The sequence below is a fragment of the Hyla sarda genome, chromosome 10 (assembly GCF_029499605.1).
Source record: "Hyla sarda isolate aHylSar1 chromosome 10, aHylSar1.hap1, whole genome shotgun sequence".
NCBI classification, from domain to species: domain Eukaryota; kingdom Metazoa; phylum Chordata; class Amphibia; order Anura; family Hylidae; genus Hyla; species Hyla sarda.
The window spans coordinates 73841084-73868670 of NC_079198.1; the positions used below are offsets into that span (position 1 = coordinate 73841084).

The window sequence follows — 27587 nt, forward strand, 5'->3', positions numbered from 1 at the left end:
TCCGTATGAGGATTGTGATCGCTGTGCTTCAAAGAAAAAGGCTGCGACAGTAGTTAAAGTTAAGAAATGCATTAGCTGCCTGCAGAATCTGCAGGATGGATGGCCGTCAAACCTATGTGAGGTGTGTGCGCCCCCAGAAGAATCGCCAACCTTGGCTTCTGAGGCAAAATCTTTTTTCTCTTGGTTCCGTCAAAAATATGCGGACGACAGCGGGGCTGTGCAGCTTGGGTCTAAAAAAGCGAAGCGGCCTAGAAAGGAGTCTTCTTCCTCTGAGTCCTCATCAGTGTCTCCTAGACCGAAACGTGTCGGGCATAAGAGAAAGAGGAGCAAGAGGTACACAAAAAAATTATTGTCATCCTCCTCGGTTGAGTCAGCTTCTTCTGTGGCAGGACCATCCAATAAAAAGAAAAAGAAGAGTTATAAGAAGAAGTATTCTTCTTCATCTTCATCGGAGTCAGAATCTTCGGAGTCCTCCTCAGATACTGAGTTTATTACTGAGGATTTCTTCCTGTTTAAGAAAGAGAATGCGGAAGGTCTAATTAAGAAGGTGAAAGGCTGTGTGGAGTCTGGAAGACATGAGAAGTCCAGCCAGGATAAGGAAGCATTATTTTACTTCCCAAAAAAGAGGGCGGCTGTGCTCCCTGGGCATCAAGTGCTTGATAGCATTATGCAGAAAGAATGGAAGAATCCGGACAAACGGCTAGACCTCGGGTCAAGATTCAAGGCGATGTACAGACTGGATCCGGCGATCTCAGAAGAATGGGATCAGCCAGCAGCAGTGGATCCGGCCATTGCCAGGGTTTCAAAGGATTCTTTTTTCCCGGCAGAGGAGTCCATCCTATTAAAAGACCCGATGGATAGAAAGGCGGACATGTTCCTGAAGAGGTCTCACATTAACCTAGCCTCACTTAGTAAGGCCGCATTATCTTCAGTGCCGGTGTCCAGGGCATTTAGGTTGTGGCTGAGTCAGCTTTCTCAGGATATACAGTCCGGAGTGTCCAGACAGGAGTTGATGCATCAGCTTGCATCGATGAAGTCTGCTGCGGAATATCTTTGCGATTTTTCCTTAGATGCCTTGAAGATCACAGCTAGAAATATGGCCATCGCTAATTCCACTCGCAGGGCAATTTGGTTAAAACCTTGGTCGGGAGATAATTCATCTAAGTCTCATTTTTGTGCCTTACCATTTCAGCCGGGCAAGCTTATCGGGAAACGTCTTGACAAGGTCCTGAAACAGAAGAACAGGGATAAGCAACTTGCTTTACCACAGTCCTTTCGGAAGCCTTTCCGTAAATTTCAGGGCCAACGCTCAAGAACTGGTTTTCGTAAGAAACAGTTCTATAAGGAAAAGAAGTTCCAGCCAAAGTACCAGGACAGGAACAGGAAGAGACAGACAGGAGCCGCTAACGTCAAACCGGAGTTCTGACGCCAGAACCTTGGATCTGGTGGGAGCAAGATTGCTGCAGTTCTCCAGGGAATGGGAGACTGTGACATCAGATCCATGGGTTCTTCGGATTGTTCGTATGGGCTACGCCCTAGAATTGTTGCACATGCCAAGAGACAGAGTTCTACTAAACAAGGAACAGGATCAGAGAGTCCTCTCTCTCCTTTCAGAGTTCCAGCAGAAGGGTGCACTGGAGCCTGTTCCCCCCGAAGAAGAATTCCTTGGGGTATACTCCCGCGTATTCCCAGTACCAAAGCCGGATGGCAGATGGCGTCTAATTATAGATCTTCGATATCTCAACAAGCATCTCCAGAAATCAAAATTCAAAATGGACAATATCAGGTCCCTCTACAGTATTGTCCAGAAGGGGGATGTAATGGTTTGTCTCGACCTGAGGGACGCATATCTCCATGTCCCAATCAAAGTAGAGCACAGGAAATTTCTCAGAGTGGCTGTACAGTCGAAACAACGGATTCTCCATTACCAATTCCGAGCCCTGCCCTTTGGATTAACAGCTGCACCAAGGGTATTCACAAAACTGGTGGTAGTGCTGGTTGCCTTTCTCCGACTACAAAAGATTCGCATTGTGCCATATCTAGACGATTGGCTGATCATAGCCAGCAGCCCAGAGGTCTTGAAGGAACATCTGCGGATCTGTTTGAAGTTATTACAGGATGTGGGGTTCCTTGTGAACTTTCAAAAGTCCAGACTAATACCTTCGTCTCGCACTCAGTTTTTAGGTCTAATTGTGGACTTAATACAGATGAAAATCTTCTTGCCGGAGGAAAAGATTTCCCACATAAGAAATGCTGTTTTGGGATTATATCACAAGCCAAGAGTGTCCGTAAAAAGGGCTATGAGTATTCTAGGGTTGCTGACAGCAACCATCGAGGCAGTGCCTTGGGCAAAGGCGCACTTCAGAGAATTGCAGAGCGAAATTCTCAGTATGTGGAACAAGGATTGGACGTCTCTAGCATCCTGCATTACGGTGTCTGCCAAGGTGCGTCTAGGTCTTCTATGGTGGACAGTCAGAGAAAACCTGTGCCAGGGAAAAAGTTTCATAATCATGCAGCAAATATCGATCACCACAGATGCCTCTGCCATCGGGTGGGGTGCCCATTTAGGGGAGAGGTGGATCCAAGGATTGTGGTCAAGAGAAGTAACGTCAAGATCCTCAAATTTTCGAGAGTTACTGGCCATAGATTTGGCCCTGCGCCACTTAGAGTTTTATGTCAAAGGAAGATCGGTGTTGGTAAGGACGGACAATGCAACAGCAGCTTTTTATGTGAACAAGCAGGGAGGCACACGGTGTCTTCCCCTGCAGAAGCTTTTTGCCAGGATCATGGTCTGGGCGGAGAAAAGTATAACAGAATTGAAAGCGGTTCACATCAAAGGAGTCCTGAATCAGCAGGCAGACCTGTTGAGTCGGGAAGCTCTCTTACCAACAGAATGGTCCCTAAATCCAGTTTATTTCAAAAACCTTGTGGAGAAATGGGGTTACCCGGAACTGGACCTAATGGCGACGAGGGACAATCGTCAGTTAAAGAGGTTTGGCTCTCTAAGGACATGGGATCGTCCGGAAGTCCTGGATGCATTTTCCATTCAGTGGAACAGGAGGTTCCTCTACATTTTTCCACCACTACCAGTGCTGCCGAGGGTCCTCAGCAAGATTTTGATAGGGCGTCCTACAGTGATCCTTGTGACACCCTTTTGGCCCCGCAGAGCGTGGTTTCCAGTAGTTCTGCAACTGGCGGACGGGAACTTCTTCAGGTTCCCAGAAGTTCAAGATCTGCTTCTACAGAAAGGATTCCAGCATCCGCATCCAGAGAAGTTGCATCTTGTGGCTTGGTTCCTGAAAGGGAAAGATTGATGCAGCAAGGCTTCTCAGAACAAGTAGTGGAGACCCTTATGGCTTCCAGAAGGTCATCTACTAACTTCGTGTACTCCAGATTATGGAAGAAATTCCAGAATTGGCTCAGTCAGTCTAGCTGTCACATCTCGGTTAGAGCCATTCTGCAGTTCCTGCAAGAAGGGTTTGAGAAGGGGCTGAAGCCTAACACACTTAAGGTACACATGACAGCAATCAACGCTATGACAGATGGGAAATTTGCTGGAGAACCACTCATCACCAGGTTTTTTAAGGCTCTTGGCAAATTAAGACCCTCCGTACGTACGCCAGTGGCACCCTGGGACCTAGGCTTAGTATTAAATGCTTTAACCAGAACTCCATTTGAGCCCATTGAGGATGTCGACCTTAAGTGGCTGTCGATGAAGTTGTTATTTCTCATCGCTGTAACGTCAGCTAAGAGAGTCGGAGAACTCCAAGCTCTCTCTTCTAGAGAGCCTTACCTCAGGATTCTACCAGAAGGGGTAAAGTTGAGAACATTGCCTTTGTTCCGGCCAAAGGTGGCCACAGCTGCTAACATCAATAGGGAAGTGTTTCTGCCCGTCTTCCATCCGGATCCTGGTTCTGAGGAGCAGCAGAGGTTGCATTGTTTGGATGTAAAAAGAGCATTATCCTGTTATCTGCAGAGAGTACAGGAGTTTAGAAGGGAAGAGAATCTGTTTGTCTTGCCTGGAGGAGTCAGCAAGGGAAAAAAGGCCTCGAAGGATACACTAGCCAGATGGATCCGGACAACAATTTTAGAGGCATATGCTGGTGAGGGAAAAGATCCCCCAGCACCATTAAGGGCGCATTCAACGCGATCCACTTCCACCTCATGGGCCGAGAGAGAAGAAGTACCATTAATGGACATTTGTAATGCAGCGTCCTGGTCTTCAGCCTCGACCTTCGCAAGACATTACAGGCTGGATTGTCAGAACCCGAGCCCAGCCTTCAGCATCGGGGTATTGTCTGCGGCATGTAAGGAATAATCCCCCCCTTTGGTTTCTATGTTAGATCCCTTCTGTGCTGCCAGAGGGACGATGAGGAAAGTGGGTATTTTACTTACCGTAATTCTACTTTTCTCGAGTCCCGAAGGCAGCACAATACCCACCCAATAAATAAGTTTGTTTTGCAGTCTATCGGTCTATTTTATTACACAAGGTGCAGTATGTCCTGGGTACCTATATAGGGCCTCTGGCCCAGCCCAGTAATTATGTTAATGAGTTTTATTCTAGGGGATGGTCCTGATTTGGGATGGCGAACTAAGAATATCCCTTCTGTGCTGCCTTCGGGACTCGAGGAAAGTAGAATTACGGTAAGTAAAATACCCACTATAATCACACATATATGCAGTATACATGTATAGTACACAGCAGTCTCCTCTCAGTATTATACATATAATCACACATATATGCAGTATACATGTATAGTACACAGCAGTCTCCTCTCAGTATTATACATATAATCACACATATATGCAGTATACATGTATAGTACACAGCAATCTCCTCTCAGTATTATACATATAATCACACATATATGCAGTATACATGTATAGTACACAGCAGTCTCCTCTCAGTATTATACATATAATCACACATATATGCAGTATACATGTATAGTACACAGCAGTCTCCTCTCAGGTTCAGTATTATACATATAATCATACATATATGCAGTATACATGTATAGTTCACAGCAGTCTCCTCTCAGGTTCAGTATTATACATATAATCACACATATATGCAGTATACATGTATAGTACACAGCAGTCTCCTCTCAGTATTATACATATAATCACACATATATGCAGTATACATGTATAGTACACAGCAGTCTCCTCTCAGGTTCAGTATTATACATATAATCACACATATATGCAGTATACATGTATAGTACACAGCAGTCTCCTCTCAGTATTATACATATAATCACACATATATGCAGTATACATGTATAGTACACAGCAGTCTCCTCTCAGTATTATACATATAATCACACATATATGCAGTATACATGTATAGTACACAGCAGTCTCCTCTCAGTATTATACATATAATCACACATATATGCAGTATACATGTATAGTACACAGCAGTCTCCTCTCAGTATTATACATATAATCACACATATATGCAGTATACATGTATAGTACACAGCAGTCTCCTCTCAGTATTATACATATAATCACACATATATGCAGTATACATGTATAGTACACAGCAGTCTCCTCTCAGTATTATACATATAATCACACATATATGCAGTATAAATGTATAGTACACAGCAGTCTCCTCTCAGTATTATACATATAATCACACATATATGCAGTATACATGTATAGTACACAGCAGTCTCCTCTCAGTATTATACATATAATCACACATATATGCAGTATACATGTATAGTACACAGCAGTCTCTTCTCAGTATTATACATATAATCACACATATATGCAGTATACATGTATAGTACACAGCAGTCTCCTCTCAGTATTATACATATAATCACACATATATGCAGTATACATGTATAGTACACAGCAGTCTCCTCTCAGTATTATACATATAATCACACATATATGCAGTATACATGTATAGTACACAGCAGTCTCCTCTCAGTATTATACATATAATCACACATATATGCAGTATAAATGTATAGTACACAGCAGTCTCCTCTCAGTATTATACATATAATCACACATATATGCAGTATACATGTATAGTACACAGCAGTCTCCTCTCAGTATTATACATATAATCACACATATATCCAGTATACATGTATAGTACACAGCAGTCTCCTCTCAGTATTATACATATAATCACACATATATCCAGTATACATGTATAGTACACAGCAGTCTCCTCTCAGTATTATACATATAATCACACATATATGCAGTATACATGTATAGTACACAGCAGTCTCCTCTCAGTATTATACATATAATCACACATATATCCAGTATACATGTATAGTACACAGCAGTCTCCTCTCAGTATTATACATATAATCACACATATATCCAGTATACATGTATAGTACACAGCAGTCTCCTCTCAGTATTATACATATAATCACACATATATGCAGTATACATGTATAGTACACAGCAGTCTCCTCTCAGTATTATACATATAATCACACATATATGCAGTATACATGTATAGTACACAGCAGTCTCCTCTCAGTATTATACATATAATCACACATATATGCGGTATACATGTATAGTACACAGCAGTCTCCTCTCAGTATTATACATATAATCACACATATATGCAGTATACATGTATAGTACACAGCAGTCTCCTCTCAGTATTATACATATAATCACACATATATGCAGTATACATGTATAGTACACAGCAGTCTCCTCTCAGTATTATACATATAATCACACATATATGCAGTATACATGTATAGTACACAGCAGTCTCCTCTCAGTATTATACATATAATCACACATATATGCAGTATACATGTATAGTACACAGCAGTCTCCTCTCAGTATTATACATATAATCACACATATATGCAGTATACATGTATAGTACACAGCAGTCTCCTCTCAGTATTATACATATAATCACACATATATGCAGTATACATGTATAGTACACAGCAGTCTCCTCTCAGTATTATACATATAATCACACATATATGCAGTATACATGTATAGTACACAGCAGTCTCCTCTCAGTACTATTACTACAGCTCTACACCTTTAGGATTTGTCAGTGTATGATTCCTGGACCATCGCTCCGCCCACCTCTCTCAGATGCCCCGCCCTCCTCTCTCACACGCCACGCCCTCCTCTCTCACACGCCCCGCCCTCCTCTCTCACACGCCCCGCCCATCCTCTTTCCCACGTTCCCTCCTCCTCCACCAGCTCCGTCCTGGCTTCATTTGCTCCCGCCTACCCTAAAGCTGTCGTCGATTGGCTCCGCCCCGTGACGTCAGGCCGCGGTGTCCGCCGGTCAGACCGGGACTCCTCGCACAAGATGGCGGCTACTGTGCCCGGGGGTACCGGGACCCAACTCCCGCCGCACCGCTCAGCCCCGGCTAGGATTGGATACTACGAAATAGAGAGGACAATCGGCAAGGGCAACTTCGCGGTGGTTAAACTGGCCACGCACATCGTGACACGGGCAAAGGTAACCGGGACGGTGCTGAGTGACACGGGGGGCGCCGAGCGGGTGAAACCATTGGAGGGGCAGGCGGGGGACAAGCAGCCTGGGGGACGGGGGTGAGCAAGGCTTGGGCTATGGGAAGCGGGGAAAACCTGGAGCTGGGCAGGAGGGCGCCCTCCTCAGGCCGATTCATGTGGGAAACAACCGGGGGATTCCAAGGGGGAGAATGGTGCCATGTAGTTCGTGCCTTCCCCAGAGGACCCCGGGTACTGTCAGTCACTTGGAGCGGGTTGTGACAGTGTGGGCACCTGGATGGCACCTGCAGCAGTGGAGGCGCAGTGTCATCTGTATATACCGTGTATACACCTAGCAGTCTCCTGTATACAGTGCTGGTGGTCTACAGCCCCCATACACATGGAAGGTGGTGATCAGAGACAAGGGTATGACTGGCATAGAAGGGCAGTGATGTCTTATGTGGGGGTTGGTGGGGCACCACTGTATGACTGCCCTCCCCTACTTGTTTCTGTCTACTCCTTTTATTCCCAAGCAGTGTGCCTCCAGCTGTTGCAAAACTACAACTCCCAGCATGCCCGGACAGCCAACGGCTGTCCGGGCATGCTGGTAGTTGTAGTTTTGCAATAGCTGGAGGCACACTTGTTGGGAAACACTGGTTTACTGTAATACGTCTCCAGTGCCAACACACATTTTGGTGGAATGGAGATAATTGAAAACGGACCTGTCTTGTTGCCCATAGCAACCATTCTGTGCCTAGCTTTATGTCAACAAGCCCCGGCAAAATGAAGGCTCGGCTGGATGGTTGCTATGGACAACGAAGACAGATTTACTGATTATCGTCCTAATGTCTATGACAGTACAACATCCCTTTGGCTGTGATAGTTAGAGATGAGCGAATTTACAGTAAATTCGATTCGTCACCAACTTCTCGGCTCGGCAGTTGATGACTTATCCTGCATAAATTAGTTCAGCTTTCAGGTTTTCCTGTGGGCTGGAGACTCTTTCCTAGGACTGTATCCACCTTTTCCAGCCACCGGAGCACCTGAAAGCTGAACTCATTTATGCAGGAAAAGTCATCAACTGCCGAGCCGAGAAGTTCGTGACGAATCGAATTTACTGTAAGTTCGCTCATCCCTAGTGATAGTGTATAGAGCAGCGGTTCCCAACCTGTGGTACGTGTACCCCCAGAGGTTATCCTCGGGGTATGCGGGTAAAAAGCACTATAATGGCGGCTGTAGCTTATGTCACTGCCCAGAGGGTCAGGACAGTAGGACAGCAGAGAAGTGTGGGCATCAGGTCACTACTCCATCAGCTCTGGTGCTCCTCCAGACCGCCATGGTCCATAGTAGTAGATCCCTGGACTGCAGGGGCAGTGAGGGGGCTTACAACTATATAGGTCACAGAGGGGAGTCTGCCTACTACTATATGGGGGCACAAAGTGAACACTTACAGTGTGGGGCAATATACTTTGGGAGTTTGTAAAGAGGTGGGCATTGTGCTGCAGAAAGTAGCCTGAAATGTTTGCCTGGCAGGTTCTGTGGTGACAGGTCTTGGCTGGGAGAAATCTTAAAGGGGTACTTTGTCCCGAATACATCTTATCCCCTATCCAATGGATAGTGGATAAGATGTCTGACCTCCTTTGCGAGCTTTCCACAGCCCTGGAGGCTCAGAGTGTGCAGCGTGACGACCACCGGGCCGGAGTATTGTGATGTCATGACTCTGCCTCCATGTGACATCACGCCCCGCCCCCTCAATGCAAGTCTATGGGAGGTGGCGTGACGTCACATGGGGGCAGAGTCGTGACGTCACGATACACACTCTAAGCCTCCAGCGCTGTGGAGAGCTCGCAAAGGTGGGTGCTGAATAACAGATTGCAGGGGTCCCCAGCGGCAGGACATCCGCGATCAGACGTCTTATCCCCAATCCTTTTGAGCAGCAGGGGGCCCGGGGAGATGGGGAGAGGGGCGGGGGGGGCCCGGGGAGATGGGGCGGGGGGGGCCCGGGGAGATGGGGAGAGCGGCGGGGGGCCCGGGGAGATGGGGAGAGGAGCAGGGGGCCCGGGGAGAACGGCAGGGGGCCCGGGGAGATGGGGAGAGCGGCGGGGGGCCCGGGGAGAGAAATGGAGTAAAGAAAAGCGTATACATTTGAAATAACAGCAACTATATCAGTTACAAACATGTCTCCTAGGCTCCTTTCACACTATACTGTTGCTCCGTTATAAACGGACGTTAATGGCTTTTTTTTTCTAATTTGGCTGTCATCAATGTCCGTTATTGTAACGGAGCTAAACGGGAGTTATAACGGGCAAAGAGGATCCCATTCTCTTGAATGGGATTCCTCTAACTTCCGTTATAAGTCTCATTATGATAGCGGGAGAAAAAGACACAAATATTTTTTCCTGCTATCTTTCTAACTTACACTGTTGGGTACAAACGTCAGTGTGAAAGGAGCCTAATATGGGGGAAAATAAGCTGTCAAGCGGAACTCAAGCAAAAAAAGGTTGGGAACCACTGATAATAGAGGACAGGATGGGGTCTACCTGGGCACAGGGGATGGGTCAGTGCGCAAAATTGTGGAATAATAGTGTGGACCGGACTACATCCTGGGCTGTGTGGCTCTAATCCTATATCTCATCCTGTGTGCTGGGCCCTATCTGGCTGTATACAGGGATGGGCCTTGTGGTCATCTGTTTTCTCCAGCAATTGGAAGTTTTCGTAAAGATTCTGGATGATATTTGGTGGTATAATAAATAGAGCTTCTCATCTGAGGATCCTGATGAACCCATTTCTGCTCTACTCTTCCCTTACCTTTCCAATGTGAATGTGAGATTTGATGTTCTCAATCCAGTGTGTCTATTAATAATCTGTGGGGAAACCTGGCAGTCAAAGTTCAGTATCCCTACAGCGCCACCAAAGGTGAAGTGAAACATTGCGCGGTACACATTGGTATACTGCATGCTCGGGAGTCGTAGTTTTGCAACATGTGGAGGGACAGATTTTGGAAACCACTGCCCTAGAGATAAGGTAAAATACCATTAAAGAACTGGAGAACCTTAGGAATACTTACCTGATCAATCCACAACCGCTCTGTTGGTCCCCACCACTCTTTGTTTACCATTCTGCAGCATTGATATAGTCCGGTATACATGTAACTGGTCCTAGTGGTATATGATACAAGACCACCGGAACCAGTGATTGCAGCATTCGCAGGTATATAGGGGTAAGTAATCGCTTCAGCAGTCGCATGTCTATAGGGGTATGTCATAGCTGCAGCAGTCGCATGTCTATAGGGGTATGTCATAGCTGCAGCAGTCGCATGTGTATAGGGGTATGTCATAGCTGCAGCAGTCGCATGTGTATAGGGGTATGTCATAGCTGCAGCAGTCGCAGGTATAAACGGGTATGTCATTGTTGCAGAAGTCGCAGCTATATAGGGGTATGTCATAGCTGCAGCAGTCGCAGGTATATAGGGGTATGTCATTGTTGCAGCAGTCGCAGGTATATAGGGGTATGTCATAGCTGCAGCAGTCGCATGTGTATAGGGGTATGTCATAGCTGCAGCAGTCGCATGTGTATAGGGGTATGTCATAGCTGCAGCAGTCGCAGGTATATAGGGGTATGTCATAGCTGCAGCAGTCGCAGCTATATAGGGGTATGTCATTGTTGCAGCAGTCGCAGGTATATAGGGGTATGTAATTGTTGCAGCAGTTGCAGGTATATAGGGGCATGTCATTGTTGCAGCAGTCGCAGGTATATAGGGGTATGTCATTGTTGCAGCAGTTGCAGGTATATAGGGGTATGTCATAGCTGCAGCAGTCGCATGTGTATAGGGGTATGTCATAGCTGCAGCAGTCGCAGGTATATAGGGGTATGTCATAGCTGCAGCAGTCGCAGCTATATAGGGGTATGTCATTGTTGCAGCAGTCGCAGGTATATAGGGGTATGTAATTGTTGCAGCAGTTGCAGGTATATAGGGGCATGTCATTGTTGCAGCAGTTGCAGGTATATAGGGGTATGTCATTGTTGCAGAAGTCGCAGGTATATAGGGGTATGTCATTGTTGCAGCAGTCGCAGGTATATAGGGGTATGTCATTGTTGCAGCAGTCGCAGGTATATAGGGGTATGTCATTGTTGCAGCAGTCGCAGGTATATAGGGGTATGTCATAGCTGCAGCAGTCGCATGTGTATAGGGGTATGTCATAGCTGCAGCAGTCGCATGTGTATAGGGGTATGTCATAGCTGCAGCAGTCGCAGGTATATAGGGGTATGTCATAGCTGCAGCAGTCGCAGCTATATAGGGGTATGTCATTGTTGCAGCAGTCGCAGGTATATAGGGGTTTGTAATTGTTGCAGCAGTTGCAGGTATATAGGGGCATGTCATTGTTGCAGCAGTCGCAGGTATATAGGGGTATGTCATTGTTGCAGCAGTTGCAGGTATATAGGGGTATGTCATTGTTGCAGCAGTCGCAGGTATATAGGGGTATGTCATAGCTGCAGCAGTCGCATGTGTATAGGGGTATGTCATAGCTGCAGCAGTCGCAGGTATATAGGGGTATGTCATAGCTGCAGCAGTCGCAGCTATATAGGGGTATGTCATTGTTGCAGCAGTCGCAGGTATATAGGGGTATGTAATTGTTGCAGCAGTTGCAGGTATATAGGGGCATGTCATTGTTGCAGCAGTTGCAGGTATATAGGGGTATGTCATTGTTGCAGAAGTCGCAGGTATATAGGGGTATGTCATTGTTGCAGCAGTCGCAGGTATATAGGGGTATGTCATTGTTGCAGCAGTTGCAGGTATATAGGGGTATGTCATAGCTGCAGCAGTCGCAGGTATATAGGGGTATGTCATAGCTGCAGCAGTCGCAGCTATATAGGGGTATGTCATTGTTGCAGCAGTCGCAGGTATATAGGGGTATGTAATTGTTGCAGCAGTTGCAGGTATATAGGGGCATGTCATTGTTGCAGCAGTCGCAGGTATATAGGGGTATGTCATTGTTGCAGAAGTCGCAGGTATATAGGGGTATGTCATTGTTGCAGCAGTCGCAGATATATAGGGGTATGTCATTGTTGCAGCAGTCGCAGGTATATAGGGGTATGTCATTGTTGCAGCAGTCGCAGCTATATAGGGGTATGTCATAGCTGCAGCAGTCGCAGGTATTTAGGGGTATGTCATTGTTGCAGCAGCCGCAGGTATATAGGGGTATGTCATAGCTGCAACAGTCGCAGGTATATAGGGGTATGTCATAGCTGCAACAGTCGCAGGTATATAGGGGTATGTCATTGTTGCAGCAGTCGCAGGTATATAGGGGTATGTCATCGTTGCAGCAGTCACAGGTATAGAGGGGTATGCCATCGCTGCAGCAGTCGCAGGTATATAGGGGTATGTCATTGTTGCAGCAGTTGCAGGTATATAGGGGTATGTCATTGTTGCAGCAGTCGCAGGTATAGAGGGGTATGTAATCGCTGCAGCAGTCGCAGGTATATAGGGGTTTGTCATTGTTGCAGCAGTCGCAGGTATATAGGGGTATGTCATTGTTGCAGCAGTCGCAGGTATATAGGGGTATGTCATTGTTGCAGCAGTTGCAGGTATATAGGGGTATGTCATTGTTGCAGCAGTCGCAGGTATATAGGGGTATGTCATTGTTGCAGCAGTCGCAGGTATAGAGGGGTATGTCATTGCTGCAGCAGTCGCAGGTATAGAGGGGTATGTCATCGCTGCAGCAGTCGCAGGTATAGAGGGGTATGTAATCGCTGCAGCAGTCGCAGGTATAGAGGGGTATGTCACCGCTGCAGGTATAGAGGGGTATGTCATCGCTGCAGGTATAGAGGGGTATGTCATCGCTGCAGGTATAGAGGGGTATGTCATCGCTGCAGGTATAGAGGGGTATGTCATCGCTGCAGGTATAGAGGGGTATGTCATCGCTGCAGGTACAGAGGTGTATGTCATTGTTGCAGCAGTCGCAGGTATATAGGGGTATGTCATTGTTGCAGCAGTTGCAGGTATATAGGGGTATGTCATTGTTGCAGCAGTTGCAGGCATATAGGGGTATGTCATTGTTGCAGCAGTCGCAGGTATATAGGGGTATGTCATTGTTGCAGCAGTTGCAGGTATATAGGGGTATGTCATTGTTGCAGCAGTTGCAGGTATATAGGGGTATGTCATTGTTGCAGCAGTTGCAGGTATATAGGGGTATGTCATTGTTGCAGCAGTCGCAGGTATATAGGCGTATGTCATTGTTGCAGCAGTTGCAGGTATATAGGGGTATGTCATTGTTGCAGCAGTTGCAGGTATATAGGGGTATGTCATTGTTGCAGCAGTTGTAGGTATATAGGGGTATGTCATTGTTGCAGCAGTCGCAGGTATATAGGAGTATGTCATTGTTGCAGCAGTCGCAGGTATATAGGCGTATGTCATTGTTGCAGCAGTTGCAGGTATATAGGGGTATGTCATTGTTGCAGCAGTTGCAGGTATATAGGAGTATGTCATTGTTGCAGCAGTTGCAGGTATATAGGAGTATGTCATTGTTGCAGCAGTCGCAGGTATATAGGAGTATGTCATTGTTGCTGCATGGTAAACAAAGGCTTTCAGGACCCCCGGTGGTCAGTCATTATGTGCTGAATCCTTTCCTCTGACTAAAATGTATCCAATAATTGCACTATAAGCAGTTTTTAGAGCTACAGACATCATCTAGGTGGCTTCCAGGAATCCGCTCGCTCTGGTAGTCATATTTGTGTACTTTTAGCTTGTGTTTTGGATGTATCAGCACTTAGGTATGTGTTTGCCATGTGCAAAAAATCTAAATCTTACTAAATGTGGAAGATTAAAAAGATGGTCGTTGACTGTTCATCTAGCGTTAGAGGAAATGTTTCCCACGTATTAGAAACATGAATTGGTGAAGCTTACACACAGATTCTGGCGGGAGCAGGGGGATGAAAGATCAGCGGATGCCAATGAAAGAACAATGCATTGGAGAAGTCATCGGATTTATTTAAAGTCACCATTGGGGAGATTTATCACAACCTGTGCAGAGGAAAAGTTGAACAGTTGCCCATAGCAACCAAACATTTGCTTTTTTAATTTTTCAGATGCCTTTTCAAAAAATTGAAGAGGCAATCTGGTTGCTATTGGCAACAGGTCAACTTTTCCTCTGTTCAGGTTTTGATAAATCTCCCTTCGTATCTCTTTGGCCAATCTGCAGTGCAGTCATTGCTGTGTAATTATCCCATATAAAAGACCGGCCGGTGAGGACATAGCAATCGGCCGGTGAGGACACAGCAGTCGGCCGGTGAGGACACAGCAATCGGCCGGTGAGGACACAGCAATCGGCCGGTGAGGACACAGCAATCGGCCGGTGAGGACACAGCAATCGGCCGGTGAGGACACAGCAATCGGCCGGTGAGGACACAGCAGTCGGCCGGTGAGGACATAGCAGTCGGCCGGTGAGGACATAGCAGTCGGCCGGTGAGGACATAGCAGTCGGCCGGTGAGGACCTAGCAGTCGGCCGGTGAGGACCTAGCAGTCGGCCGGTGAGGACCTAGCAGTCGGCCGGTGAGGACCTAGCAGTCGGCCGGTGAGGACCTAGCAGTCGGCCGGTGAGGACCTAGCAGTCGGCCGGTGAGGACCTAGCAGTCGGCCGGTGAGGACCTAGCAGTCGGCCGGTGAGGACCTAGCAGTCGGCCGGTGAGGACCTAGCAGTCGGCCGGTGAGGACCTAGCAGTCGGCCGGTGAGGACCTAGCAGTCGGCCGGTGAGGACCTAGCAGTCGGCCGGTGAGGACCTAGCAGTCGGCCGGTGAGGACCTAGCAGTCGGCCGGTGAGGACCTAGCAGTCGGCCGGTGAGGACCTAGCAGTCGGCCGGTGAGGACCTAGCAGTCGGCCGGTGAGGACCTAGCAGTCGGCCGGTGAGGACCTAGCAGTCGGCCGGTGAGGACCTAGCAGTCGGCCGGTGAGGACCTAGCAGTCGGCCGGTGAGGACCTAGCAGTCGGCCGGTGAGGACCTAGCAGTCGGCCGGTGAGGACCTAGCAGTCGGCCGGTGAGGAGGTGAGGACCTGGCAGTCGGCCGGTGAGGAGGTGAGGACCTGGCAGTCGGCCGGTGAGGACCTAGCAGTCGGGCGGTGAGGAGGTGAGGACCTAGCAGTCGGGCGGTGAGGACCTAGCAGTCGGGCGGTGAGGACCTAGCAGTCGGGCGGTGAGGACCTAGCAGTCGGCCGGTGAGGACCTAGCAGTCGGCCGGTGAGGACCTAGCAGTCGGCCGGTGAGGACCTAGCAGTCGGCCGGTGAGGACCTAGCAGTCGGCCGGTGAGGACCTAGCAGTCGGCCGGTGAGGACCTAGCAGTCGGCCGGTGAGGACCTAGCAGTCGGGCGGTGAGGACCTAGCAGTCGGCCGGTGAGGACCTAGCAGTCGGCCGGTGAGGACCTAGCAGTCGGCCGGTGAGGACCTAGCAGTCGGCCGGTGAGGACCTAGCAGTCGGCCGGTGAGGACCTAGCAGTCGGCCGGTGAGGACCTAGCAGTCGGCCGGTGAGGACCTAGCAGTCGGGCGGTGAGGACCTAGCAGTCGGGCGGTGAGGACCTAGCAGTCGGGCGGTGAGGACCTAGCAGTCGGGCGGTGAGGACCTAGCAGTCGGGCGGTGAGGACCTAGCAGTCGGGCGGTGAGGACCTAGCAGTCGGGCGGTGAGGACCTAGCAGTCGGGCGGTGAGGACCTAGCAGTCGGGCGGTGAGGACCTAGCAGTCGGGCGGTGAGGACCTAGCAGTCGGGCGGTGAGGACCTAGCAGTCGGGCGGTGAGGACCTAGCAGTCGGGCGGTGAGGACCTAGCAGTCGGGCGGTGAGGACCTAGCAGTCGGGCGGTGAGGACCTAGCAGTCGGGCGGTGAGGACCTAGCAGTCGGGCGGTGAGGACCTAGCAGTCGGTCGGTCCCACCAACAACTGCAGATGCACTTAGTCTCCAGGAAAACCTTCATGTGGACCCTCTGCTTCTTACAAGGCTCGGAGAAATAGGATCCTTGATCCAGTGGCTTCATAAGCAGGTTACATGAATGGATCTTGACTTGTTTATTTGTCATATGATTCCTTACTAAATATTTACAAGGTGTAAATACCATAAAGCACCTCCGGCATATTTCTGTCCTAGAGCTTCCAGCATTTGGAGTTTGCTTTCTAAGTACATCGGGTTATGTGCCATGTAAAGTTTTATTCTGCTTATCTTAAAGGGGTACTCCAGTGAAAAACTTTTTAAATCAACTGGTGCCAGAAAGTTAAACAGATTTGTAAATTACTTCTATTAAAAAAATCTTAATCCTTCCTGTACTTATTAGCTGCTGAATACTACAGTGGAAATTCTTTTCCGTTTGAAACACAGAGCTCTCTGCTGACATCTCTGTCCATTTTAGGAACGGTCCAGAGTAGGAGAAAATCCCCATAGCAAACATATGCTGCTCTGGTCAGTTCCTAAAATGGACCGAGATGTCAGCAGAGAGCACTGTGGTCATGATGTCAGCAGAGAGCTCCGTGTTCCAAAAAGAAAAGAATTTCCTCTGTAGTATTCAGCAGCTAATAAGTACTAGAAAGGAGTAAGATTTTTTTTTTAATAGAAGTAACTTACAAATCTGTTTAACTTTCTGGCATCAGTTAATTAAAATAAACAAAAAAAAGTTTTCCACCGGAGTACCCCTTTAAATAGCTCTTGGCTCCAAGCTGGAGTTGTGGTAAAAGACGCAGTCTGGTAATTTTTAAAAATATTTAGCCTATATAGTTCAGCACATGCTGCTATTAGAGAGTTATGTAGAGGTTCTTGTGTATGCCTTGTGTTTACCAGTTTTAGCTGATGTGGCAGGTGTGGGTGTGATGACTTCCCGCCCCCTCAATGAGAGTCTGTCACACCCCTCCTATAGACTGGCATTGAGGGGGCGGGGCTATGACATCACGAGCTCCCGGCTTCAGCGTTCGCTGCTCATTGTTTTGAACAAACTGTACCGGAGTACCCGTTTAAATTGCTGAGACTCATAAGTGAGTTAGTGTCAGTTCACATAACATGTATTTTCTTTTCAAAGTAAATTTTTTCCCCCTAAATCGCAGTAAAAAGGACATGTTTTAACTGTGATTTGTGCAATTGCAGCTCAATTTTTGCCATGATTTTGGGAAATTCACGGCAAAAACAATGTTTGAACATGGCCTCAGTGGAATAACTGCTATATATTCTGATCCCATAGAGATAGTAGAAGCAGCATAGAGCTGAAGCTGGTTGGGTTTTTGAGCTGCCAGGAGGGATTTGAGCTGAATACTGGTCACATGACCCAGGTACAGTAATGTATAGAGGCAACCATCATTAAACAGATGGCATTATAGGATGAGTGTGCATGAAATGGGCCGAAAAAAAAAAATCCTTTTAATATGTCCTCAGGTTAACAGTGCCTGGGTCTAAAAGTGGGGATTTTGGTGAAGTATCAGTGAGAATAGATGACAAACAATGACAGAGCCATTCATTTTTGCAGTGATTTAATGCACCCCAGTTACTCTCTGGAGAACAATTAGCCCCATTGCTGAAGGAATTTCTGAGAAGTAAATGGAAAACGCTCTATTCCTAAGAGGAAGTATCACTCAGTGTCTGCTTTGTAGAAGCAAAAGTGACCCTGTTCGGAGGCAGCTCTAACATGCAGGAATCAAGAGATTTCATTACATTCACTTGACTGGAGGTAACGTGCGGATTCTGTCTTGGCATATATTAATGCAGGCTAGTTCTATCTTTTAGGACAGTGGTCTCCATCTGTGGACCTCCAGATGTTGCAAAACTACAACACCCAGCATGCCCGGACAGCAGTTTTTCATACTGAAAAAGCCAGTCAAAAAACTGCCCCCCCCTGCCTGCTTGGACACATACTAGTCCTGCTGTGTCCATGCATCATCAACTATGTCATGGACACACTTCTTTGATTGACAACTGTGAGTGCAGGGCTCAGAGCTGGAGGAAAAATCAGCTTGTGTCCCACTACTGTCAATGAGGACAAGCTGGGAGTTATAGTTTTGCTAATGCTAGGGGAGATGTGAGCAGACAGCATACAGAGGGAGGGGGCGGAGACCTGCACAGTGAGGCCACACCCCCTTCCTTTGAGAGGAATTCATAATCAGTGAGCTAAATTAAAAGTGTAATAAAAAATAAAGGTGCTGGACACATAAAAATTAGATGCACATGGTCAGGATTAGGTACTGAGTGATACATTTAAAAAAAAAAATTTTTGTTGAATCTGACGGGTACACTTTAATTCTAAGAATGTAACGATGCCTTTTTTGAAGCCCTCGATCATTCCCACTGTGATCAATTTCTGAGGTAAACTCTTCCTTAAATTCACAGTTCTTGTGATAAAGAAGGCTTGTCGCTTGTGAGATTAAGGGGGAGATTTATCACTGCATTTAGATTTTTTTTTTTTTTGCTTACCCCTGGCGCACAAAATGTTGCACATCTGCCTAAGCACTTTTTTTTGCAACTTTTGTGGATATGCAAGAAGGTTCAAACCATCTTACCTAAGCAAGAAATGCTCTGCGCAGCAGTAAATATGCTGCATATTCACCTATGAGCAGGCACACAGGACTTCCCTGCAACAGCCCTGTGTATGCAGTGAGGTTTATAGGGGGCCAGCATCAGTCAAGAGGGTGCATTTTTCACCAATCAAAACCTCACTGCACACACAGGGCTGCTACAGGTAAGCCTGTGTGTCTGCTCACAGGCAACATATTTCCCGTTGTGCAGCGGATTTTGCACAGCGTGAAATATGCTGCGTATTCTCTACGTGTGACCGTACCATTCATTTGGAAATGAGACTTAAACCCCTTAAGGACTCAGGGTTTTTCCGTTTTTGCACTTTCGTTTTTTCCTCCTTACCTTAAAAATCATAACCCTTTCAATTTTCCACCTAAAAATCCATATTATGGCTTATATTTTGCATCGCCAATTCTACTTTGCAGTGACATTAGTCATTTTACCCAAAAATGCACGGCGAAACGGAAAAAAAAATAATTGTGCGACAAAATCGAAGAAAAAACGCCATTTTGTAACTTTTGGGGGCTTCCGTTTCTACGCAGTGCATATTTCGGTAAAAATTACACCTTATTATTCTGTAGGTCCATACGGTTAAAATGATACCCTACTTAAATAGGTTTGATTTTGTCGCACTTCTGGAAAAAATCATAACTACATGCAGGAAAATTTATACGTTTAAAAATGTCATCTTCTGAACGCTTTAACTTTTTTATTTTTCCACATAAAGGGCGGTATGAGGACTCATTTTTTGTGCCGTGATCTGAAGTTTTTATCGGTATAATTTTTGTTTTGATTGGACTTTTTGATCACTTTTTATTCATTTTTTTAATGGTTTAAAAAGTGACCAAAAATGCGCTTTTTTTGACTTTGGAATTTTTTTGTGCGTACGCCATTGACCGTGCGGTTTAATTAATGATATATTTTTATAGTTAGGACATTTACGCACGCGGCGATACCACATATGTTTATTTATTTTTTTTTTTTTACATGGTTATATTTTTTTTTATGAGAAAAGGGGGGTGAGTCAAATTTTTATTAGGGAAGGGGTTAAATGACCTCTATAACACTTTTTTTTTTATTTATTTTTTGCAGTGTTATAGGTCCCATAGGGACCTATAACACTGCACACACTGATCTCCTATGCTGATCACTGGCGTGTATTAACACGCCTGTGATCAGCGTTATCGGCGCTTGACTGCTCCTGCCTGGATCTCAGGCACGGAGCAGTCATTCGCCGATCGGACACCGAGGAGGCAGGTAAGGGCCCTCCCGGTGTCCTGTCAGCTGTTCGGGACGCCGTGATTTCACCGCGGCGGTCCAGAACAGCCCGACTGAGCAGCCGGGTCACTTTCACTTTAGAAGCGGCGGTCAGCTTTGACCGCCACTTCTAAAGGGTTAATATCGCACATTGCCGCGATCGGTGATGTGTGGTATTAGCCGCGGGTCCCGGCCGTTGATGAGCGCCGGGACCGACGCGATATGATGCGGGATTCATATCGCGGGAGCCGGCGCAGGACATAAATATACATCCTGCGTCGTTAAGGGGTTAAGTGCCCAGCAGTAGGCAGCCCATATGCTTTTTGTCACCACTTCTGTGCACACTTTAAATGTGCCTACCCCTCCTCTTTGACAGTGGGCACAGAGACGGTGAAAAAGGGAAGGTGGACTGGCTAATCCCGGGCTCTTGCTGTGGACTTAAATCTCATTAACATATTAAAATAAGCATATAACTCTGTGATGAGAAGGCTATTGAGATAAATAAATGCCCAAAATCTTGGCGATTAGCCGTATCTAACGATGTGTTTATTTGCACCCCATGGTTTTCTGCTGACAGATTCACTGTAAGGGTACCTCCACACATACAGGATCCTGCGCAGATTTGATGCACAAGATTTGTAACTGCAGATTAAAAGCTGCGCTCAGTCATTTAGTTAACATTGACATCTGCAGCACAAAATCCTGCATATCAAATCTGCGTACGTGTGAACATACCCTTGGGGTAGGATCACACAGCATAATGTGATCTTCCTGCTGCAGCCGGGTAGCCCTGTGTGTCCTCTCATAGTGGCGGATTTTCCACTGCGCATCTGCTAGGAGCAGGTACTGTCTACAGCAGGAAATCGGTCATTACCACAGGACACACACAGCTACCCACCCGCAGCAGGGAGCTCGCTCTTGTGACTGCTGTCGGTGCATCCGCAGTGTGAAATATGCTGCGGATGCCCTCTGTGTGACCCTACCCTAAGGGTACGCTCACAAGTACAGGATCTTCTGCTGATTTTACTATCCATAGACTTCATTGGGTAGCAAAATCATCTGCAGATAGTATGCAGCAAAATAGGTTAGGGTTTTACAGGAAAAATTAATTGATAGCCCATCCACAGGATAGTCTACCAATAGCTGAGCGGATCAGTGGTGTGCCAGCACCTCTGCTGTTCTTCACAGCCGCAGTTCCAAAGAACCATTTGAACTCCACTATTTTGGAAAATTGGTGATGTTGATGGTTATGAGACCAAATTCATACAAAAGTACACCATGTGTATTTATGCTAGATCCATGTGGCGCTTATATTTTTCATGTGAGTAAAGTAGAAGAGGGAGCTCACTAGGTACTGCTGGCCCCGACGTTCTCACTAGGAGCTATTGAAGTGCCGCTTCTCATGTGGGGTGCTATTCAGACGTATACATAGTCCAATGCTAACTTCATAGGAAGAAATGGAAGGAATGCATTCCCCACACAAATGTGCTGTTCATCTGCGCCATTTCTTTATTGGGAAAACTTGATTGCGTGGTGTACAGCTAGATCAGCGGAATACAGCAAAGGATGCGGGTGCTCGTGCAGGGGAGGAGAAAAACAGATGACAGGCTGTTTCACGTCACTAGAACGTTTCTTCCGGTCTAGTTTTCCAACAGGTGAGCTGTGCTTGTATGTGGAATACAAAATTAGGGGCGAGTACATGTTAAAAACAAAGTAGCACAAAGAAATGCACTTTTTACTTGAATACATAACCTGTGCTACAGAAATCAAGAGAGATCGTTCCGCTCATTTAGTCCAAGCGGACCTAAAGCCTTAGGACAGCTGATCCATGCAGCTTCTCTGTTCAATAATAGGCGATCACGATCAATTCCCATCTCTGTAGGTTCCAAACGTTCTATTCCTGCAAATGATACTACTGCAGGGTTTCCAGCCTGTACTTCATGCATGTGGTTTATAAACATTGTAGCTCCAGTTAGGGTTCTTAATGAATATAAATGTTCATGGATTTGTGTGTATAAATTCCTTATAGTTTTCCCTATATAAAAATAACCACATACAAGACAATAAACAACATGCGTCATTTTGCAGGTTATGAACTGACGGACTTGTATCTCTTTACAGCCTAATGTGAATAGTGGTTTGGCCATATTGTTCTGGCAACATGAGCAGTTTCCAAGTGTAGTTTCCTTTGGGCGCTGTACGATCCAACCATGTTTTTTTGTTTTTAGACTTTTTTTTTTTTTAACTAGGTTTTTAATAAAACTGCCTATTGTAGTTGTTTTTCTGTGTGTTATGATAGGTGTTAATTTAGCTATGTTTTGGAGGTCTTTATTGCTTTCCATCATGGACCACTTTTTATGTATTGCTGATTTTATTGCTCTGTTCATAGGTGAATTCCCGAAAGCGAATACAAATCTCTCTTCCTTCAGTTTTTTTTCTTATGTTTAAGCAATTCTACACAGTTCACATTTTTAGCTCTCTGCTGCTTTTGTAATTATCGTTTTGGGGTAACCGCGTTGCATTAAATGATCAGTCAGTTCCTCAGCCTGTTGCGCATACAACGCAGGATCATTGTTGATCCTCTTCAGGCAGAGGATCTGGCTGTAAGTTATGGCATCTCGTCATGTTTGGGGTGGGAAGTTGCGTAATGCAGGATGGAATTTTTCATGATGTTCTTTCTGTACCCTGTAGTATTAATTGTGCAGTCTTTAATGAATATACGCACGTCAAGGAAATCTAAGGTGGTACCCATTGCGGTACCCCGGGCTTGCATGTAGCATTGTCCATCATAGACAAATGTATTTTGTCAGGATAATCTCAACTGCCTCAGAAATGAACTCAACAAAATTGGGAGATTTACCTGTAGTGGACCAGCATCATGAGGGATGCGGGTGATACAGGCTCTCCACGTCTATAGACGCCAGACTGTAAGAATCCTGCCACACACAACCTTGGAGGGCGGTGGTCAATTCTCCAGTGTTGTTTTTTTTTTTTTTCTTTTAGAAAGGAAGGAATCCCAGGTAGCAGAGGTGAAATTAGGCACTCTACATAAACCGATAGGGGTTCAGTCGCAGACCCAATCCCCGCCACGATGGGGCGGCCTGGCGGTTTGGACTGCAACTTATGTACCTCCGGTACGAAGTACCATTTTTGACAGCTTAGGGGCATTTGGAATCAGTCGATCTACAGTTTTAGTACTTCTCATACCCCTATTAGCAACTTTAGTTAGAAAAAAATAGTTTTTCAATAGTTTTATTGGTAGGGTTTTGGAGAGTTTTCTGTACACAGTTAAATCTGTTAAGTGACATGAGTTTCTGTGATGCCAAAATTCAATCCTTTAGCCAAGGCTGATAGACATGGTCTAGTTTTTGTGTTCTTGGATTGCATCCATGGGGGTAGGGCTTCTTTTCCTCTTTGATCTCCTTGTGCGCCTTCTAAAGGGGCTTTTCTTCCCGGTGGTTGTTGGGGAGATGCACTTGGATTCTCTCTCATATAGGGGGAGATTTATCAAAACTTGTGCAAAGAAAAAGTTGCCCATAGCAACCAATCAGATCGCTTCTTTCATTTTACAGATGCCTCGTTAAAAATGAAGGAAGAAAGCAGATTGGTTGCTATGGGCTACTGGGCAACTTTTCGTCTGGACAGGTTTTGATAAATCTCCCCCACAATCTTCTGAGGCAATGCGGTCAGATTATGTAGTCATGTAGTCACTCCTGCGGTTTTTTATTCTTTCCTTGATTTTTGTAGGATCGCGGTTGTGCCCACTGGAAGATCTGGTCATTTTCGTAATCTTGTCTATCACGGACAAACTTATCACATTTAGACACTTTTATCTCCTCTTGCATTTTTAACAACTTACCGTATTTTTCGCCCTATAGGACGCACCGGCGTATAAGACGCACCCTATTTTTAGGTGCAAAATCTAAAAAATTTAAGATTTTGAACCCAATAGTGGTCTTCAACCGGCGGACCTCCAGATGTTGCAAAACTACAACTCCCAGCATGCCCGGACAGCCGTTGGCTGTCCGGGCATGCTGGGAGTTGTAGTTTTGCAACATCTGGAGGTCTGCAGATTGAAGACCACTGCATAGGAGGTAATACTCACGTGTCCCCGCCGCTCCGGACCCGTCACCGCTGCCCTGGATGTCGCTCCATCGCTGTCGCCGTGTCCCCGTCGCTCTGCTGCCGGCCTGCTGCTGAATGTCTCTGCTGCCGTCCGGGTATCCTCGCTCTCCGTCGCCGCCATCACGTCGTTACGCACACCGACGCACGTACGCAACGACGTGATAACGAGGAAGGAGAGCGCCGGCCATACAGGGGATCCCTGAACGGAGAAGACACCGAGGAGGCAGGTAAGGTCCCTCACGGTGTCCTGTAAGCACTAACCTGGCTATTCAGTTGGGCTGTTCGGGACGGCCGTGGTGAAATCGCGACAGTCCCGAACAGCCCGACTGAACAGCCGGGTTAGTGTCATTTTCCCTTCAGACGCGGCGGTCAGCTTTGATCGCCGCGTCTGAAGGGTTAATACAGGGCAACACCGCGATCGGTGATGTCCTGTATTACCCGCGGGTCCCGGCCGTTGATGGCCGCAGGGACCGCCGCGATAGGGGTGTATTCGCCGTATAAGAAAAAGTGCGTCTTATACGGCGAAAAATACGGTAATGTCCAAGTTTTTTAGAAAGCTTCTGGTACATGTGTTCTTAACTCTTATATAGCTGTGTAGTAACCAATTCATAATCTTTACAGTTTTTTTTTTCCCAATACTGATTTTTGTAAATTCATGGAATGGTTGATGTGTTCATTTTTCCACTTGGAAACGAAATCCTTGTAGTCCAAAAATTGAGAGGCTGATTTGAATACTCTTAGCCGGCGTGGCAAGCTGTTGCATTCTATATATGCGGATAATGATTTTACAGTCCAGAAAGTTCTTATTTCTTTTTCAGCCAAACCACTATTCACATTAGGCTGTAATGAGATACAAGTCCGTCAGTTCATAACCTGCAAAATGACGCATGTTGTTTATTGTCTTGTATGTGGTTATTTTTATATAGGGAAAACTATAAGGAATTTATACACACAAATCCATGAACATTTATATTCATTAAGAACCCTAACCGGAGCCACAATGTTTATAAACCACATGCATGAAGTTCAGGCTGGAAAGTAGTATAATTTGCAGGAATAGAACGTTTGGAACCTACAGAGATGGGAATTGATCGTGATCGCCTATTATTGAACAGAGAAGCTGCATGGATCAGCTGTCCTAAGGCTTTCTGTCCGCTTGGACTAAATGAGCGGAACGATCTCTCTTCATTTCTGTAGCACAGGTTATGTATTCAGGTAAAAAGTGCATTTCTTTGTGCTACTTTATTTTTAACATGTACACGTCCCTAATTTTGTATTCCACATACAAGCACAGCTCACCTGTTGGAAAACTAGACTGGAAGAAACGTTCTAGTGACGTGAAACAGCCTGTCATCTGTTTTCTCCTCCCCTGCACGAGCACCCGCATCCTTTGCTGTATTCCGCTGATCTAGCTGTACACCACGCAATCAAGTTTTACCAATAAAGAAATGGCGCAGATGAACAGCACATTTGTGTGGGGAATGCATTCCTTCCATTTCTTCCTATGACGTTATATATTTTTCATATTACACATTGTGTAGACAGTCATCCTTCATGTATTGATCATGCCACTTCCAGAGATGATACCCTTACCAGGACCTTCCGTCATTGAGACCTTTCTCTACAGGCATCAATATGAGGTAATAAGAAAGGGAATCCCATATTCTGGTATGGATTAACTTAAAGGGGTATTCTGGTTTAAGATATTTTATCCCCTATCCAATCCCCCTGCGATCTCCCTGCAGCAACAGCATTGTGCGGAGCTGCGTCTCCAGGCTCGGAAACCGGAAGTTTTCGGGACTGGAGACTTGACGTAACTCCGCCTCCATCGTGATGTCATGTCACGCCCCCTCCCTTCATGTCTATAGGAGACATAAACATGAATGGAGGGGCGTGACGTCTCTAGTCCCGGAAACTTCCGGTCTCTGAGCCTGGAGACGCAGCTCCGCACATAAAGTGGGTGCTGTAGGGAGATAGCAGGGGGCCTTTATCCCTGATCGCGAGGGCCCTCCGCGATCAGACATCTTATCCCCTATCCTTTGGAGAAGGGATAAAATGTCTAAAGCCGGAATACCCCTTTAACCTACTGTGGCTAGTCCAGTGTATCCCAACCAGTGTGCCTTCATTTTTGCAACAGCTAGAGGTCAACTGCTTGGGAAATTGTTCTAAGCCTTCAATGAATTGTCTCTGGTAAATCCCTAAAGTCTGCATGGTCCTTAGAGTGAAGGACCTGAAGTACATAATCTAGCATTAGACCTGTGCTGTTTAGTAAAGCTCTAGTAGGCTTTTTCCCTTTTTTGGGACATTTATGTGGTCCCAAAGGTCAGACCTTCCCCCAGCCAGTCAATAATGGTATCTCCTAAGACTGAGCTATATGTCAGTGTTGGTTTAGGATAGACTAGCAGTGTATATTCATGGTAACTCCTTTTCAGATACATTTACTCCTTTAGCAAGTGTACTTTATGCCTTTCTACTTTCATGCTTATGGTGGATTAGTGGTTAGCACTGTTTCCTTGGGATCCTAGGATCAAATTCCACCAAGCACAGAATTTGCTGAGAGTTTGTATGTTCTCCCTGTGTTTGGCTGGGTTCCCATTACGTTTTCCTCCATACGGGAGCGCAGAGCTAAAAACTTGTGCTCCCGTGTGTAATTCAATTCAATGAGCCGACTGCAGTGAAATGTTCGGTCGGCTAATTTTTGCCCTTTATGCGCATTTTCCCCACACCTAAAACTGGGCGACCGCGGTTTTAGGTCCGGTTGTAAAAACGCATACGGGGCAAAAATGAATTGAGCTACATACAGGAGCGCATAGAAAGGCATACGGGAGCGCAAGTTTTTAGCTTTCCTCTGCCGTAAGCGCTTCCGTATGGGGAAAAAACGTAATGGGAACCCAGCCTTTGCATGGTGTTTTACTCAATACTGACAAATTTATATTGTTGACCCTAGTGGGGGACGGGGACCAAATTTGAGTAATAACAATCGCTGTACAGTTCTGCAGGATATAGGTGCTATATAAATAAAACAATTGGTTTGGAGTGTGGGAACTAGATGGAACCTGAATAATTTCTGGCCACAAATAAAGGGTATTAGAATTACCGTCCTGTGTGAAATGGTGGGGCAGCTTGTGGAGAACCATGTGATCAGCACATTTTTACCTTTTATATCGTTGCCTGTTGTTTTTAGCA

At 46.2% G+C, this 27587-nt stretch overlaps 1 protein-coding gene across 2 annotated transcripts in view; it reads left to right on the forward strand.

The window, feature by feature from the left end:
- The first annotated feature begins 7222 nt into the window (after positions 1 to 7222).
- The window catches only part of SIK3 (SIK family kinase 3), a 171431-nt gene continuing 151066 nt past the window's right edge, over positions 7223 to 27587 (forward strand). The window contains exon 1 of one of the 2 annotated variants that reach the window (XM_056544368.1): positions 7223 to 7492. In XM_056544368.1, the coding sequence (XP_056400343.1) occupies positions 7340 to 7492 (153 nt within the window). In that variant the 5' untranslated portion in view covers positions 7223 to 7339. Of the gene's footprint in view, positions 7493 to 7769; positions 7909 to 27587 lie in introns of those variants that run through there. The other variant, XM_056544370.1, reaches the window with a different exon arrangement.